This window comes from Pelophylax lessonae (assembly GCF_965119305.1).
Source record: "Pelophylax lessonae genome assembly, chromosome: 1".
NCBI lineage: Eukaryota > Metazoa > Chordata > Amphibia > Anura > Ranidae > Pelophylax > Pelophylax lessonae.
This window is the reverse complement of record NC_138768.1, coordinates 718,459,203-718,478,182: the sequence shown is the minus strand read 5'-3', so window position 1 is coordinate 718,478,182 and position 18,980 is coordinate 718,459,203. Positions and strand designations below refer to the sequence as shown.

Sequence of the window (18,980 nt, the reverse complement as noted above, 5' to 3'; positions counted from 1 at the left end):
TATTGCTGGCTCAGGCTGGTACTGCTGGCTTGTACTGTGCTGTGGGTACTGGTGGCTGGTACTGCTGGCTGGTACTGCTATGGGTACTGCTGGCTGGTACTGCTGTGGGTACTGCTGACTCTGGCTGGTACTGCTGGTTCTGCTGTGGGTATTGCTGGCTCTGGCTGGTATTGCTGGCTCTGGCTGGTACTGCTGTGAGTAATGCAGGTACTGCTGGCTCTGGCTGGTACTGCTGTGAGTACTGCTGTTTCTGGCTGGTACTGCTGGCTCTGGCTGGTACTGTTGTGGGTACTGCTGGTTCTGGCTGCTACTGCAGTGAGTACTGCTGGTTCTGGCTTCTACTGCTGTGAGTACTGCTGGTTCTGTCTGGTACTGCTGTGTGTGCTGCTGGTGGGAAATGCTGGCTAGGAAAAGTGTAGCAACGCCACGCTGGAGGAAGAGGCGATGTTTCCTGCATTTGTCACAGGTGTAGTGCATTTAATAGCTCTCCGCCTGTGACTCACTCAGACTGTCATAACGAAGCACTAACTATACAGGAAGCATCGGCTTCATTCTGACATATCAGCTGAGAGAGACACAGACTCAGCTGCACAGGGGGCCGGACCAAATGACTTTGGGGGCCGCATACGGCCCCCGAACCGTAGGTTCTCCACCCCTGGTCTAAAGGATAGCAAACATGATTCTTAGCAGTAAATATTTAGCTAATTATTATTGTATATGGTACAGTCCAAGTTTGCCATGTGCATCGAAAATCCAAATAATTCTGCTCTTGCGCTTTATGTTTGGTTGAGGTCAACATTTTACCTGAAAAAAAAAAACACAAAAAGAACTGTAAGACATCAAGCACCATGAATGCTAACAAAAGCATACAATGCACATGCACCAAGCAAGGCATCAGGATGAAAAGACGCCTTGCTTCTAGAGCAAAAAAAAAAGGCACCACATGTATGAGTATTTGTCAATGGAACCTCCATTTTAATCCACACATTAGAGAATGTACACATGCTTTCTCTGGTCTCAGTGTGCACTGAGCCTTATGATATCTCTAGCACAGAAAGTAATATCTGTACATGTCATGTGGTTTTGCTCCTACATGATATTCCATATAAAAGCCCTAGCATAGCATTCAAACACTAGAGAAAATCAAATTTTTTGTTTTAAACACACCTCCACTATTTATACGTATGTTTAGCCACAGGATGTATATACATTGCATAGTAAATATTGTGAATAAATTATTTTTTTCTTCCATGCACACTCAATGCTGCAGAGTCGGCAAGAAAACTTTGGTAAATCAGGCACTGTATTTTGCTGTATATCCTGTGTATTGTAGAGAATCATTTCAGTTCACCACAGTATGTCTAGGGTTATAGGCAGGAGAGGAGAGAGGGGGCTTTTGCCTGTATTGGTCACACATTTTACCCCCATCATCAGCAGAAATACAATAATCTCATATAAATGTATGCATTGTCACAAAAGACAATTAAGGACTGGTAAAATTAGAAAATATTTTTGTTATATATATGATTCTGTTGTAAGGATGTTGCTTTAGGTTACAATAATGGCGTTCTTTCCCTGGCTGACTTGTGTCTATTAAGTCTAAGTAAATAATTGTTTAGGAAAAAATGGAAAGAATTCAGCATATAGGAAATCCTTGATATATTCACGCTTCTTGCACATTGTAAAAAAGGCAGCAAGCTGAGGTTTTATTGCTATTATAACCTGATATTATAACCTTATAAAAGAATAAAGTAGCCTTTAAGCACTTTCATTTCCAGGTTTTTTACGGTTCTTCCAACTGATGCAGACTTAATTTTTAATTATTTTACAAACCGTAATATTTTTTTCTTTTTCTTTCTTTTCTTTTTCTTCATCATTTTCTTCATTATCACCACTAATGCCCTAATTGGTTTTCTTTAAATTATGAAAAGCAGAAAATGACCATATAATACAAGAGGCCAAAATATTAGGAAGTATTTGATTAATGTTGATTAGACGTTAAAAGTTGTTGTGATTTCTATGTATGAATTTTTCTTTATAAACTAAAGCATTTTTAGGTAGCCAAAAAAGTGGATGGTGGCAGCAGTGTGTCTTTGTTGAATAGCAGGACAAAGCTCTGTGAGGAAATCATCTGGATATCACTTTCAGGCTCATCCTGTGTCCTGTTGAGTTCTTGTGTTGATTGTCCTCCGGGGTCACTGTCTACATGGATTCCCCACTGAGATCAGTTTCAGGTCAACATTCATTCTCTGCCCACTCACAAGCAAAGTCATGCTATGCACATTAAATGTTCCTGTCCACAAATCAAGCTAATAACATGTTTTATAATATCCTGTAGTTTCAATGTCTTTTAGAAATTAGTGTTGAGCAAAATACTTTTTAACAGTGGCCATTAAAGTTCAACTAAAGGCAAAATGTTTCTTTCATTTAGGATAGAATAAAAGAGGGTTATAACCCCCGTCGTTTTTGTTTTTATGCCATCTATGTCCCATTGTGGAGCTTATACTTCCCAATTGACTTCCCATAGCCAGAACAGGTGAGAAGAAATCCCTCTAAAGTGAGAAAATCCTGAGGTGTCATTATGGTCACCAGAACTAGTGTCCACGTCGACTTATTCTCTCATTATTTATTTTTTATTTTTATTTATTTCAGGTACTTATATAGCGCTGTCAATTTACGCAGCGCTTTACATATACATTGTACATTCACATCACATTATTAGTGTTCTGATGTCAACCCAAAATTTGGGATTTTCTTTTACTTTCAATTTGGATGATAACGGTAAATAGGACAAACAGAGAGGGGGAATTTCCCTTACAGGACACAGACAGCAATAAAAACTGACAGGTGTTCTAATCCACCTCTACTCCACCCAAAACTAAAAAAAAAAATGTGTCCTTTAGTTACACTTTAAAGCACAGCTTAACACTTTAAAGCACAGCTTACATGCAAAGTAAGATCACAATGTACCAGAGCAAACTGAAACCATGTCAAATGTGTCATTATTCTTCAAAGTGAGTCTTTAAGGATAGAGCTATAAGAGCAAGAACTGGTAATTACTGGGCTACCATCCTGTCCTACTTTTACTGCTTAGTCAATCACAAACTTGGAATAATCATAGAGCTATTCTAGTCTTAAAGGTCTGAACTTCCATTCTGTAAGCTAGTTCCAGGTCAGGATCAGCCTGAAGCTAGGGCCTCATGCACACTGGATATTATCAAAACGCCAGTAGAAGGCTGTAGCTGTAGAAGGCGTTTTTCAGTTTTTTTGCAGTAGCGTTTTTCCAGCGTTTTTTTTAGCTTTCTTCAGCTGTAGAGTTTTTTAGCAAAACGATACTCCTACAAAAGCTCAGAACTTTGATAAACGCAAAATAGCTGCATTTTTTAGCGTTTTTTTTTGGCATTTTTCAGCATTTTTAAGCTTTTATCAGACTTAGAGCGTTTTACAGCTGAAAAACTGCTCTCAAAACCCACTAGCTCTGGGGGGTTTTTCCAGCCAGAAAACACCCTGCCAAAAACTGCTGATAACAGCCTATGTGTGCATGAACACATAGGATAACATTCTGGGGAGTTTACTGGCTGCAGAAAAAAAACATCTGACACCAAAAACAGCAGCTGTAAAAATGTCCAGTGTGCATGAGGACTTAAAAATAAGTCAGCAATGGCAGCTGAAACATTTTTGTCTTTCTGGGTTCATGTATTTCATTCATTCTGCCAGAAGTAGGGCTGGGCGATAAATCGATTTAATCGATTTATCGATTTTTTGGTTAGAAACTTTTTTTTTTTTTTGGAAAACTTTAGTTTTTTTGTATAATCCTTTTTTCTCCCTTGCAGCCGAACTCCCCACCGCCGCGCCTGGATGTGACGTCAGCTGTGGGGCGGGTGGTGCGTCTGTACAGGCCGGGGCTGCGGCGCGCTGTGATAGGTAAAGTCTCCCCGGCCTGGATGTGACGTCAGCTGCCGGGAGAGGAAGCGGGCGGTGCGTCTGTACAGGCGCACCGCCCACTTCCTCTCTCGGCAGCTGACGTCACATCCAGGCCGGGGAGACTTTACCTATCACAGCGCGCCGCAGCCCCGGCCTGTACAGACGCACCGCCCACCCCGCAGCTGACGTCACATCCAGGCCGGGGAGACTGTACCCAACAGCGCACCGCAGCCCCGGCCTGTACAGACGCACTGCCCGCCCCGCAGCTGATGTCACAAATACAGGCCGGGGAGACTGTCACTGTACCTATCACAGAGCGCCGCAGCCCCGGCCTGTACAGACGCACCGCCCGCCCCCGCAGCTGACGTCACATCCAGGCGCGGCGGTGGGGAGTTCGGTGGCTGCACAGTGCACACAAGGCAGAAAAAAGTATTGTACACAAAAACTCGAGTTAAAAAAAAAAAAAAAAAACGTTTCAAAGTACTTCAACTAAACGTTACTGTGGTGGACTAGTTCAGAATCAGTTCCTGTGCGGCAGACTATAAGCTGGCTGGAGCCCAGGCCCAGGGTGTGACCCAGTGTGTGTAGTTAAGCGGGGGCTGGCTGCACAAGGCCACATTCCTATTGTAGAAAAAACTAAAATTTTTGAAAAAAAAATTGTTTCAAACTAAAAAAGGTGGCTGGTTACTGTGTGGACTCGTTCTCTGGACTGTACCTATCACAGCGCAGCCCCTGTACAGACGCACCGCCCGCAGCTGACCTCACAACATCCAGGCGCGGTGGTGGTCCGTCAGAGTCACATATACAGTGCTTCTCTTTCCTCAGTCCTCCCTCAACACAGAGAGCTCTCCTCCCTCCCCGCTCAGCGCGACGCCCCCGCGTCTTCTTTTACTGTCTAATCTGTCTAGTAGTCTATTAAAAGAACACAGTCAAAAAATTAACAACATGGCAGCGTGTAGTACTACTAGCCCCAGCAAAGAACTACTTCCAAAGAAAGGCACGGGTAATTCTGTAATTTGGAACTGGTTTGGTTTTGATGCAGCAGACAATACACAGACGAAGCCTTGCTGCAAAATATGTTTCAAGGCTGTTGCTACTGGAAGCAGCAGTACAACAAATCTTTTCCAGCACCTGAGGAATAAACATCGCGAAGAATGGGAGAAGTGCAGCCGGCTCCGTAGCGAAAACAGCTCCTCTAGCACACCTACTAAGGCTACTATTGCTGCTAAAAAGCAAACTACACTTCCTGACAGCTTTACAAACTGTGTGCCTTATGATAAGAACGGAGCGCGATGGAAAGCGATTACAGAGGCGATCACGTATTATATTGCCACAGACATGCTGCCAATTTATTCTGTCGAAAAGCGAGGTTTTAATCACATGATGAAAGTATTAGATGCGAGGTACGTTGTCCCCAGTCGCAAGTATTTCGCCGAAGTAGCGCTGCCTCACCTGTACAATACAACTCGGGAAAAGATCCGCAGTGAGATGGAGGAGATGCAGTTTTTCTCAGCCACAACGGACCTGTGGTCCAGCCGGACGATGCAGCCATATCTGAGTCTGACAGTTCACTACATCAACGCTAGTTGGACTCTGCGCAGCATCTGCCTTCAGACAGCGTATTTTCCCGACAACCACACTGGTGACATAATTGCCCATGGCTTAAAAGACGCTCTCAGCTCCTGGGGACTTTCGGAGGAACAACTCGTCTGCATGACAACTGATAGTGGCACCAACATCATAAAAGCCCTTAAAGACAACAACTGGCCCAGCTTGCAGTGTTTTGGCCACAGACTCCACAATGCTATAGGTAAGAGTTGGTGTAATAATAAATAGGTGCACAATTTTTTTTGTTTGCTCATAATTTAATGAACTGTCTGTTACATAAAATATACTAAATATCTTTTCACATTTATTACAGAGAATGGTGTAAAGGATCCAAGGATCGATCGGGCCATTGGGGTCTGCAAAAAAGCTGTATCAGCCTTCTCCTACAGCTGGAAAAAAAGGCGAGACATGACAGAGTTGCAGGCTGAGCTTGGACTTCCCCAGCATCTTTTGATCTCAGAATCCCCAACACGTTGGTGGTCTCGTCAAAAGATGATTGAGCGCTTTCTTGAGCAAGAGAAGGCAATAACTCGTGTCCTGGGTGCGGACAAGAAAACGCGTCATCTTGTTCCCACGTGGCAAGATTTGGAAGTATTAGAAGCCACCAAAAAAGCAGTGAAACCTCTCCAGGACTTCACTGATGCACTGTCAGGGGAATCATATGTCAGTGTGTCCTGCATCAAACCAGTGCTGCATTTGTTTAAAACAAGTCTCCTCCTGCCAGAGGAGGAAGATTTGGAGCTAACAAAAACAATCAAAGCTGACATCATGCGTTACCTCGAAAGTAAATACTCTGATTTGGAGAAAGAGGAACTTTTGGACATGGCCACACTTTTAGACCCGAGGTTCCGTACAACCTACATTGATGCTAGCAAATTGGAAGTTGTCAAAAAAAGAGCGGTGTCTGAGATCTCTGCTCTCTGCAACTCTACCACAGAGGAAGCTGGTCCCTCAGCTGTTCAAGAGAAGAACACCCCACCACCATTGCCACCAAAAAAGAAAATGACTCTGGGTGCCTTCTTTAAAAACAGTGCACCATCCACCACGCCACACCCACAATCTGAGAAAGCTAAAATTGAGACTGAGCTTGCAACGTATTTACTTATTCCAGACATAGAGCCTGACACAGATCCTCTTGAATGGTGGAAGCTGCATCAGCCCAACTTTCCAAGGCTAAGCTTACTGGCTAAAAAATATCTTTCTATTCCAGCCACTAGTGCCCCTTCAGAGTGGGTATTTAGTGTGGGTGGGGGAATAGTTACCTGCAACCGGGCCTGCCTTAAGCCAGAGGTTGTGGACAGGCTCATCTTTCTTGCAAAAAATGTTTAGAATGACTCTGAGCATGCACAATGTTTCAGAGATCTAACAAGCACGTGTTTTGTTGTTATAGATAAAACTTAGTTTACATTTGTTTTGTTCACTCTTTGAGCAGGCTATATGTTTGCCACAGGCATGTTTCATTTTTTATATTCACAGTTCACACTGAGAAGAGTTTATTTTTTTAATTGTGTAATGTTATATGTTACAAAATTTGTAATTATCTGATTTCTTGAACAGAAAATTTAAGCTACTGTGAAGTTGTTGCACTTTAGTTTTGCTTAAACCTGGGTTAAAGCTTGAAATTGTTGAATGACAGAGCCTCGTTTACTTTTTGTTTTGGGATTCTACGCATTTTAACTCTTGAGGAGTTAAAATAGCAATAAAGTAGCACTTTTGACACTATATCTGATGTCTGTAGTCATTTTTTAAGTATATTGGAAAAAAAAATCGAAAATCGAATCGAAACTCGAATTTTTCTTTAAAAATCGAAGATTTTTTTTTTTAGGCAAAATCGCCCAGCCCTAGCCAGAAGTAGAAAATTATGTGGCACATACAGATTCCAACATCACAGCTGCTTGATATCTGATTGGATATTTGTCAACCTGCAATGTCAGGCATGTCCTTTACTTAGCCAGTTTATTGGCAACTTTGAGCTACAGTAACCAAATCTTCTTTGCATATCTTCTTTGCATATGGCATGTATTGGTACCCTAATAGAGCCTAATAATAATTTTCCTTTTTAGTACGAAATTCACAATCATGCATTGCCATGATCATCATTTTAAATAATCATTCTTTAGAAAAGCTTTATTAGATAATGTAACATTATCCAATGAAGAAATTGACAGACAATCCATGGATACCTTTCTATACGTGAAGTCACATAGGGATTATTCTTGTATTGACATAAGCATTCACTTGCTAATTGGCTGGACACTGAACAGCTAATACCCTAATGGCCTCTCCGCCCAACAGTCTTGACAAAGTCTCTGGTCCTTGTGCATTTATTTACAAGTTTTTTCTACTTCCACAAGCTTCATAAATGCCAATGTTTTGATCGCCTTAAGGATAAGAATGAGTTAAATGGACCAACATTTTAGCCCTGGCTCTAAAACCAACTCCTTTCAGCCTTTCCTCAGCACCTGCAGGATATTTGCACATACATAAATAAATAAATTAACAATGAATAAATAATTTTAATCCCACTACCTTCAAGATTTGATCCTTTGGCACTGGGTGTGTGTTTGTCAATTCCTAAATCTTTTTGATACAGTCTTCAGATACTTGGTGTCTGTTAGGCAAATTTGGGGTATTGTTTTCGCTTGATTAGTTCTGTATGACCCAAGGTCGCCCTCAAAATCCACATCACTCATCGGGACTTGGAAAGGCCTCCTTTTTTTTAAAAAGGGATGCAAAGTGCCTGCCATTCCTCCGGACAAAAGCCTGGGAGGTTTGCAGCATTTGGCCTTCTCAAGGCGTCCGTTTTGCTCAGTGAAGCAAAGATAAAACTCATTAGGGTATACATCCAGTTCTCCAAGGCTATACAGCACTTTTGCCTTTTATTGCAGTGAAGAATGGTTCCACTGTACATGCTCATGTCTCCTGATGTTATTATACTGCTGTCAGTTGTATGAATATACTATCAAGAGTCAGACATGGGTACAGAGGTACCCATTAATGTCAGTTGCATAACGCTCATATGAATTAGGCAACATAGGCCTTTTATGCCTTTTAGGGTTTTCACATTTTTTTTTTTTTAAGCAAATGTGCCATAATCAACTATAACAAGTGGCGAAGAGCCACAAAATCACTGTGTACGGGCACAGTTAGTTTTGAGGGAACTGACCCTTTAATTAAATGTTACATTTTTATTTTAAAAAAGGTTTGAATACTTTTGTACTTCCTCTGCTTGCTACCACTTACTATATTTGAGGTCCTTGATGCCAATCGGCTGAATTGGCTTCAATCTCCTTGCATATCGAATGGACTGGTTTTAAGATCTCAGAAGATTCCAAAGTCATTTTGCTTTTCATTACAAGAGATTTTTAGCTATGTTTCACTTATTTTACAGTAAAGACAAGCCAGTCAGAACATCTTCTATTTCTGCAGCATGAATAGCGCTACATGGTGGCCAAAACCAGGAAATTTGTCAGGGAGCATTTAGTGGCAGTGTCTGTAAGGGATTCAAATATGTGGGTGATTTAACTGACTACCCATTGGAAATTTTAGAGTCTATTTTATTAATAATTTAATAATTGCAGAAATGATATCCATTGATAATTATTAGCTTGCTTAAAGGAAGTATGTCATGCAAAACATTTTGTAGTTTCCAGTGCCAATAACTTGCTGCAGCAACTTTAAATACTAATTCTTTAGCCACTGGATAAGGTAAGTTTGCTGCTACATGAGTTACCTTAATATTACACATCAGTGTTAGATTTAAGGGGATTAGATTAATTGTTAGGGTTGAGGTTAGGGTTGTTAGTGTGCATGTTAATAAAACCTGTGCTTTGCAAGAGGTTCTATGCAAGAGGTTTATTGGTGGCCCCAGCAGGAGCTTATACCTGCCTTACATTTGTCTCCTTGCCCGTTAAACAGTTGGATCTAAAGAGAGGAAGGCATATGTAAACTTCAAGTTACAACCTGGAGCTTTTAACAGGTTGAATACTCTTAACACGCTCCATGACATTGAGTTACAAATCACCAAAAACCAGCACTGTGATATGGAAGGATAGTGAGTAAAGCTGGATACACACTATCCAACTTTTGTGGTTAGATTTCCTTCAGATTTACCTTTTCTATGTAGTGCAAGGACCTGCCAGATTGCATACAAATTGAAAGTGTTTAGGTTTGACCTCATATTATATGGTGTTGGTAAGTCTAAAGGAAAAAGTCTTCAGAACATTTTATAGTGTGTATGGCCCTTAAGTCTCATGTTCCTAAACCTGAAAGTACTTCTTATTTTTTTCAACTCTGGCAATCGAATGGAACAGAACAGGAATGAAGGGAAGGTGAGCGTAAACTGCTTCTGGGGCCACCAATAAAGTGGACCTGTTGCTTTGCCCTGCAACCTTAAGAACTACATTTAAGGGTTGGGCAAGGTTATGATTTACACATTAATTTTAGAGGTTAAATGTTGGGGTCTGCTTTAAATTCATGCATAAACTTGAAAAAAAAAATAATAATATTGGGGACTTTTATTTTTTAATCTGTATTTGGCACTCGAACCCACTTACCAAGTACTACTAGAATGAGAATGGATAGGAATGTCTGTCAAGCTTTTATTTATGTCTGTGTCACTGTTAGATTGTGGAAAAATATGTTTGGGGAAACAGACAGCAGTACAAATCTGACAAAGGTTGTAAACATACTGTCGATTTTCATGATAAATCTTTCTGTTGGAAAGAAGCGTATCTGGAATTAAAAGTAGTTTGCAAACTCTGAAATAGAGAGCAATTAAAATAGAGGTTCTAATTTCTATCTGTTTTTGCTTGATGGGAACTTCTAAAGTTAATGTACAGCAAAACCTTGGATTGAGTGTGTTTTGTAAGACAAGAAATATTTTTTAATAAAGTTTGACTTTATTTACTTTGATAAACAAGCAATGTCTTGATATACAAGTAGCGTCACATCACAACTGAGTATAAAAGTGAAGAGAGGTTCTCAAAGTGTAGCAATATGGTTAAATTTAATGAAGGTACAACATTTAGCAACTCACATTGTTGATGATTAAAAGAGGCACATCTAAATATGCAGATATCCGGGGTAAAACTGTCCACATAGACCATCCTTCGCATCGCCATTGACGTCATCCCTTCCACACTGCGCTCCACGAGCGCTTCAAGCCTCGCTTTCAGAACACTCATCTGGGGTGTAGTCTTCCCAGTCACAATTGCAGACTGTCAGCGGTGAGAGCCAGCAGTGCAGAGGATGATCTATGTGGACAGCTTTACCTCAGATGCCTGCATGCTTAGATGTGCATTGTATAATAGTGCTGGCGTGCCTACCACGTGGAGAGGAGGTTGGTTATACTGTTAGTGACCGGGCTCATTTCTCTGGCAACAGAACTTTGGCTTCTAATAAGCACTCCTTCCTTAAGTGGGGAATGCACCGTTTTGATTCCCTATGGATCACTCGAGACATTGAGCATTAATTTATGCTGTGCAGCCAACAAGGGCCAAACCTGTAGGAATCACATGTGATACGTCTCCACCTGGACCAGATATCTTTTTCTGGCATAAAGATTTCGCTTACTCAAGCATGTCTGTTCAATGGACAAGGGTAAAAGGAATCGTCTGAGGAAGCGACATGAGCGAAACGCGTCGCGATTCCAGAATTTCCACTGATATATCCCATATCATTTTGTACTAGTATCATGAATCTATCATGACTCATTAGTTATCTTTCAACAATTGCCTTTGATCTCAGAGGCTGGTTGGGATCCAGTGGTATACCTGTATTGTCTTATGTACATGCATTATTTGCTTTATGAATTTACACCTTTTTGATATTTATATAAGATTTTTAAGCCTATACTAATAAATGCTATATTTTTTATATATCTTTGGTGTATTCATTTTCATCAGGATCTCCACTCCTAGCCTTAAAAGTCCCATTTCTATGTGAGAGACTGTAGAGACCCCAGCTAGCTGTGGGATCTTCTCATCCCTCTCTCTTTGTCTTTTTATATTGCTTAGATGTGCATCTTTTAACCATCAACCATGTGAGTTGTTAAATGTTGTACCTTCATTAAATGTAACCATATTGCTACACTTAGAGACGCCTCTCCTCTTTTATACTCTGTAGCTCCTGCTGGATTTTGCTTCTAATCCCCTTGTGGAGGTTGCCATTTGTGCATGGATATTTTATGGCTACACAAACTATTACATTGCTATTATCTTTTGATATGGAATGTAAACTAAAGGACTTATGAATAAATAGTTGTGGAATGAATTATCTGAGTTTCCATTATTTCTTATGGGGAAATTCGCTTTGATATACGAGTGCTTTGGATTATAAGTATGTTTCCAGAACGAATTATGCTTGCAATCCAAGGTTTTACTGTATTCTATTATTATTATTATTATGATATAAACTTGGCCAATAATACCGTATTTTTCTCTTTAAAGACGGGGGGTGCCAAGCTTATTTGATGAAAGGTCTGTAGGAATGTCTGCAGTGGAGGAAGAAAAGGAGCATGGACATGGACGTACACCAGAACAAGTAACTATTTAGCCTTTTTATTTAACATTTTATACAAAATGCCTTTAGTACCACCACCAATGTTAAAAGGGCTAATCCCATAAGCACAAGATGTCAGAGTTCAAAATGACACCTTTTAGCATATAAATATTTCTATACAACATTTACTCTATACTGACAAAAAGGCTACATGACCATAGGTGCTTTGGCCCATCAGCATCAAATCTTAACAGTTTCTGACGCCCAGAAGTCACAGGTGCAGCCTTCAGCCCTGCTGCCAGCAGCTTGTCAGAATCTATGACAGGCTGAAATACTCTGTGGTTGAATGCTGTACCAAGTGGTAGTCATGTTTAGAGCCAAACGGTTCATACGTTCCTGAACACATATGGCCCTAAATGCAAGTACTACTCAGTAAACTGTCAAAGCATATTTCAGCCTAATATAGATTTTGGCAGGCTGCTAGCAGCAGAGCTGGATGCTGCACCCATGTCTCCCAGTTTCCTGAAAATGGTAGGATGTGATGCGGACAGGCCAAACCATCCGTATGCAGGAGGCCTTAGAGGGCACTGGCAACAAATACACTTGTACTCAGATATGAAAATTTACAGCTTGCCATTGATGACCTCCTTCAAAAAAATGCTGCATGTCTGTCTCTGTTGTAGTGCTTCTGAGTCCCTGACCTAGTAAAGTAAAGTAGGAACTCCTGAGCCACCGATCCACATACTCAGAAAATCCATGGATCGGCTTAACAACCATGCAAGTTTCATTTTTAGAAGATCTTGGTCAGAGCACTTTAAAAAAACGTGCTTTAGAGGAATATGGTTCTGATAGTTCTGGGTTACCTCTGAAAAAAATATTAGCCCAAATGACATGTAAATCTTCTGACTTGAGTACTTTCTGAGTCTCGGTTCCAAAGCAGGCAATGCAGTCACTGAAGTCAAAGATAGGTCAAAATTCCAGATCTATTTACATGTTTAAAGTCAGTGACTTAGGAAGTATTGAAGCCATTAAAGTGGTTGTGAACCCTTACATATACCCAGTGAAGAAACTATCCTCAGTTGATACACAGAGAGTAAACAAATCCTCCTACATCAATTGTACCTGTTTATCTGCAGCTGTCTCTCCTCTACAGCCATTTAAAGTGCATAATTTACACAACGTTTCTGAGCTTCCAGAGGCAGAAGGCAGGAATCTGACATCACACACTGCACTGCACACTGGCTTTAATCAGAGGCCCGAGTAGAGGAAATGAACACACACCCCTCAACACAATCTTTTAGGGAAACATGCACAACTGAAGCTGTCAATCATAGGCTGTATGCCAGAGCACTCCTCCTCTTCCCCCTTGAAAACTTGAAGCAGACACAACCTATCATCGCAACCATCCAAATCAGGGCAATGCCTGGTGGCCAAATAAAAATGTAATTTGCAAAATTTTCAAGCAATGATCTGTAGATTCTAAAAATTATTTTCTGATAATACAAATTATATCACTTTACATCCAGATTTATATGATTTATATCACAAACTAAGAGTAGATTATATATACAATCTGATTTACTTTTTCAAGCTCTTCAAGATTATTAAGAGTCTCATCCATAAGAATTATGCAGCAGTAGAGAAAACATTTGAGGATCTGGATGAAATTAATTCAAGACGCCTTACACAGGAGACCATGTACCTCCTATTAAAGAGGTATGTATAGATAATGGAAGCTGTGTAAAAATACACCTTTGTTGTATCTCCAGTTGACATCATACTTTTAGACTAAATATTAGCTCAAACATTACCCTTTTAAAAAATATTAGATCAAATTATTTAAAACAACCCATTTCAAAGGATTTTCTTGTAAATCTGCAGTGTGAATGTCTCAGCATTCGGACAGCTGTCACAAATAATCCCTGTAATGTGTCTAATATGTTTACTTTCTTAGATTGTCCGTTACATCTGTTGACAATAATGCAACTTTTTCCTGAAAAATGTTAATCAGAAAAATATTGCCTTATTGCCATCAGATGGAGTTGATGTTCATAGGGAATAAACATATTAGGAACATTATGGGGATAATTCACAACAGCAGTGCTAATGCTGAGAGATTCACAAAAATTATTTTTTTATAAATAGAACCCTAAGTGTTTTATTATAGACTATATTGAATTATGTGCAATCTTGACACAATGTGGAATTCATGTTGTTCATTTTTTTTTTTTAAATAAAGTTTTGACATCCAGCCTGGAGTTACTCGTGGAGAGATCCGCAGGCTTTGGAGCACCTTCATTACCAACCAGGACAAAACATTAGACTACCTGGAGTTTGTCAGACACTTTGGTTACTCCCCAAAATCTGCATGTTATCCCAATGCAAAGATAAGCCCTCCAAAGAAAGGCGATGGAGATTTCCACATTCGATCTAGGAAACTGAACTGTGACTCTGACATTCTTATAGACAATGTCCGTGCAAAGGTATTACTGTTAGGAATATCATAATGCTATGTTATCCATTAAGTGGGACTAATTGGTAATTACCTTCACTGTAGGTGGGACATTGCAGGGCTCAGAATTTTTAAACCAAATCACCTCATGTAGAGTATTACTCTGGTGTCAGCTACCAAATAGTAGATAGCACATGGAGTATGGTGACAATGATTGTATGATGTTTTATATGTTCCAGTGAGCATTTCAAAGAAAGCAAGGTTTTCTAATTGGGTACTGACAGTGTATGTTGGTGGCTTATGTGGCAATTTTTAATATTACAAGTTGTCCTAAGCCATTGCTGAGGCTAAAATATTGGTGTATGATTGAGTTTTTTAATTGAAGAAGCCTGATAATAATGGGATTTTATCTATTCCTAGTGGCCTATTTTAAACAATGTCAGGATCTTCAGTAATGTGCAAACTGCAGTAACCCATAGTAACCTATTATTCTATATATTGACTTTAGAGTGGTCAACAGAGTAAAGTTAAGTTGTAATTGGTTATTGTGGTTAACTGTCTTATAAAACATAAGTCTTTGCTTAACAATTGCTGAGATTAAGAGAGACTTACACACCTAGCTAGGTTGCGCAGCCTGACCAGATTTAGGAACGTTCCCCCCTGGGACCCATGGTTAGACAATAATTATATATACACCACCTACAGTGCCTTGCAAAAGTGAACTTTTCAACCTTTTGCCACATTTCAGGCTTCAAACATAAAGATATAAAACTGTAATTTTTTGTGAAGAATCAACAACAAGTGGGACACAATCATGAAGTGGAACGAAATTTATTGGATAATTCAAACTTTTTTAACAAATAAAAAACTGAAAAATTGGGCGTGCAAAATTATTCAGCCCCCTTAAGTTAATACTTTGTAGCGCCACCTTTTGCTGCGATTACAGCTGTAAGTCGCTTTGAGTAAGTCTCTATCAGTTTTGCACATCGAGAGACTGAAATTTTTGCCCATTCCTCCTTGCAAAACAGTTTGAGCTCAGTGAGGTTGAATGGAGAGCGTTTGTGAACAGCAGTTTTCAGTTCTTTCCACAGATTCTCGATTGGATTCAGGTCTGGACTTTGACTTGGCCATTCTAACACCTGGATATGTTTATTTGTGAACCATTCCATTGTAGATTTTGCTTTATGTTTTGGATCATTGTCTTGTTGGAAGACAAATCTCCATCCCAGTCTCAGGTCTTTTGCAGACTCCATCAGGTTTTCTTCCAGAATGGTCCTGTATTTGACTCCATCCATGTTCCCATCAATTTTAACCATCTTCCCTGTCCCTGCTGAAGAAAAGCAGGCCCAAACCATGATGCTGCCACCACCATGTTTGACAGTGCGGATGGTGTGTTCATGGTGATGAGCTGTGTTGCTTTTATGCCAAACATAACGTTTTGCATTGTTGCCAAAACGTTCGATTTTGGTTTCATCTGACCAGAGCACCTTCTTCCACATGTTTGGTGTGTCTCCCAGGTGGCTTGTGGCAAACTTTAAACAACATTTTTTATGGGTATCTTTAAGAAATGGCTTTCTTCTTGCCACTCTTCCATAAAGGCCAGATTTGTGCAGTATACGACTGATTGTTGTCCTATGGACAGAGTCTTCCACCTCAGCTGTAGATCTCTGCAGTTCATCCAGAGTGATCACGGGCCTCTTGGCTGCATCTCTGATCAGTCTTCTCCTTGTATGAGCTGAAAGTTTAGAGGAACGGCCAGGTCTTCGTAGATATGCAGTGGTCTGATACTCCTTCCATTTCAATATTATCGCTTGCACAGTGCTCCTTGGCATGTTTAAAGCTTGGGAAATCTTTTTGTATCCAAATCCGGCTTTAAACTTCTCCACAACAGTATCTCGGACCTGCCTGGTGTGTTCCTTGTTCTTCATGATGCTCTCTGCGCTTTAAACGGACCTCTGAGACGATCACAGTGCAGGTGCATTTATACAGAGACTTGATTACACACAGGTGGATTCTATTTATCACCATTAGTCATTTAGGTCAACATTGGATCATTCAGAGATCCTCACTGAACTTCTGGAGAGAGTTTGCTGCACCGAAAGTAAAGGGGCTGAATAATTTTGCACACCCAATTTTTCAGTTTTTTATTTGTTAACAAAGTTTGAAATATCCAATAAATTTCGTTCCACTTCATGATTGTGTCCCACTTGTTGTTGATTATTCACAAAAAATTACAGTTTTATATCTTTATGTTTGAAGCCTGAAATGTGGCAAAAGGTCGAAAAGTTCAAGGGGGCCGAATACTTTCCCAAGGCTCTGTATGTAAACATTTATTGTTTAGGGACTATTAACAGGATGCTGCTATGTTACCTTACAGAGTAATTGCTTACAAGTCTCCAGGAGAACAGTGATAGGAGTTTCAGCAGTATTTGTTACATTTTAGGTGGAGTACTTATGGGAAGAACTGCGAAAAGAATTTGAAGATCTTGATCCATACCATACCAGCTTTGTCAGCAAGGAAGAATTTAAAGACCTTTTAACGGAACTATGCATACACTTGAATGAATATGAACGTGAGATGTTATCAAAGAAATTTGAATCTAATGGCGATGGACGGTAAGTTATGCCTACAATTTGAGTTATATTTAAATATTACATTTATAATTCATGACATCCTAAATCTGGTAATAATACAATATCAAAGTTTGATAACTCATTTTGATACTTTTTGTATAGTGCTAATCCACTTCCACTTTGCTTGTAACTGATATGAAAACATAGTGTTTAGTCCCAGTTCACACTACCGCGACTTGTCAGGCGACTTGGCCGCCTGACAAGTCGCGGTCCATTCAGTGATATGGGAACCGTCCTAAGTCGGAGCGACTCAAGTCGCTCCAACTTAGAAAACAGTTTCTGCACTACTTTTGACTGAAGTCGGAGCGACTTGCATTGACTTCCATTATGTGCACGGCGACTTCACTAGTCGCCCCCGAAGTCGGATCGCCATAGTGTGAACCGACACTTAACAAGAAGTAAACAAAATAAGAAACAAAATAACCTTATTCTATGTAAACAATGTGTCAGTGTGTCTAAATCCAAACAACCCTTTGAATAAAAAGATTATTGTAATTTTTTGCACCCACATATACATGAAGGTGGAGATAAAGATCCAGAGAAACTTCCCGTCTCTTTGTAATTTTTTTTGGGATAGGCATATTTGTTGCACCCACAAAATTAGACACATTGGGGTTGATTTACTAAAACTGGAGAGGACACAATCTGGTACATCTCTGCATAGAAACCAATCAGCTTCCAGTTTTTTTTTTTTGTCAAAGCTAAATTGAATAAGCTTAATAAGCTTAAGTTAGCTGCTGATTGGCTATCATTCACAGCTGCACCAGATTTTGCACTCTTCGGCTTTAGTAAATCAACCTCATTCTGCAAAAAATACCAAAGAGGAAAGTCCTCTTCTGTTCCAACATCTGAGAGCAGGTGGGATAAAAACTGAACAGTGAGATTAATTAATCCACAGATATACTTTTTGTTGTATGGGGGGTAATTTGCTTCTTCTGCTACCCACTATGTAGTTGTGCAATGGTGGAACTAGTCCAGCACCAGCAAGGGTCATTTCTTTGTGAAATATTTGTTTTAGTAAAGTAGACTTGTAATTCCTTGCATTTGGGTATCGTGAGCATTTTGTAACTGATTGAAGCATGTTTCACTAGTTATTGTTTTAGGGGAAAGTGGCAAAAATAAAGACACAAAAACTCCATATGATTTCAAGTGTACAGTTTGCCAAAAAGCACCTGGATTCCCTTACCCCAGTGAGGCCAAAATTGGACATTTTGTCCATCCAATTAAACTATTATGTTTAGCATTAGCCAAACACTGCATCATAAAAGCACCATTCTCACCTTTAAGCATGGCGGTGGTAGCATCATGGTGTGGGGATGCTTCCATACAGCAGGCTTTGAAAGGCGTGTGAGGGTACAGGGTAGAGTGAATACATAAAAATGCAGAAAATCCAGAAGTAAAACATGATGCAGTCTACAAGACATTTGCGCATCAATAGGAGATCCAGCAAGCATAAGATAAAATAAAGTACTTTTCTGCCCTTTTGAAGGGGTGTAGAGAGGAGAAGATTGCAGATAAACAAGTAAAACCTATGTAGGAGGGTGTGTTTTATCTCTGTCTATCATCTGAGGCTGTTCACTTTACTGGGTGTGAGGATTTACAGCCACTTTAAGCCCAGGTCATTCTGGATCCACTTCAGCCCTGTTCTTAACTGTGAAATGAGAAGCAGCAAAGTAAGGAACTTATCTCTCTGTCACTCTGCTTTCTGTTATTATCCACATGTATGCTGTTAGCATATGAACTAATTAGCTATTCTACCTGCTTCTACCTTTCACACTCCAGCCCTGCTGTACAGGGACTTCAGGAGGCTGATACCAGGTCAAATTCAGGTACTTAACCTGCTTGTCTTATGCTTAATATT

General features: G+C 40.0%; 1 protein-coding gene across 1 annotated transcript in view; it reads left to right on the top strand.

The window, feature by feature from the left end:
* LOC309544702 (EF-hand calcium-binding domain-containing protein 6-like) overlaps positions 1-18,980 on the top strand; it is a 164,237-nt gene that overhangs the window by 123,068 nt on the left and 22,189 nt on the right. The window contains exons 14-17 of the mRNA XM_082243634.1: positions 11,982-12,075; positions 13,625-13,749; positions 14,273-14,516; positions 16,929-17,101. Of these exons, the coding sequence (XP_082099760.1) occupies positions 11,982-12,075; positions 13,625-13,749; positions 14,273-14,516; positions 16,929-17,101 (636 nt within the window). The remainder of the gene's footprint in view (positions 1-11,981; positions 12,076-13,624; positions 13,750-14,272; positions 14,517-16,928; positions 17,102-18,980) is intronic.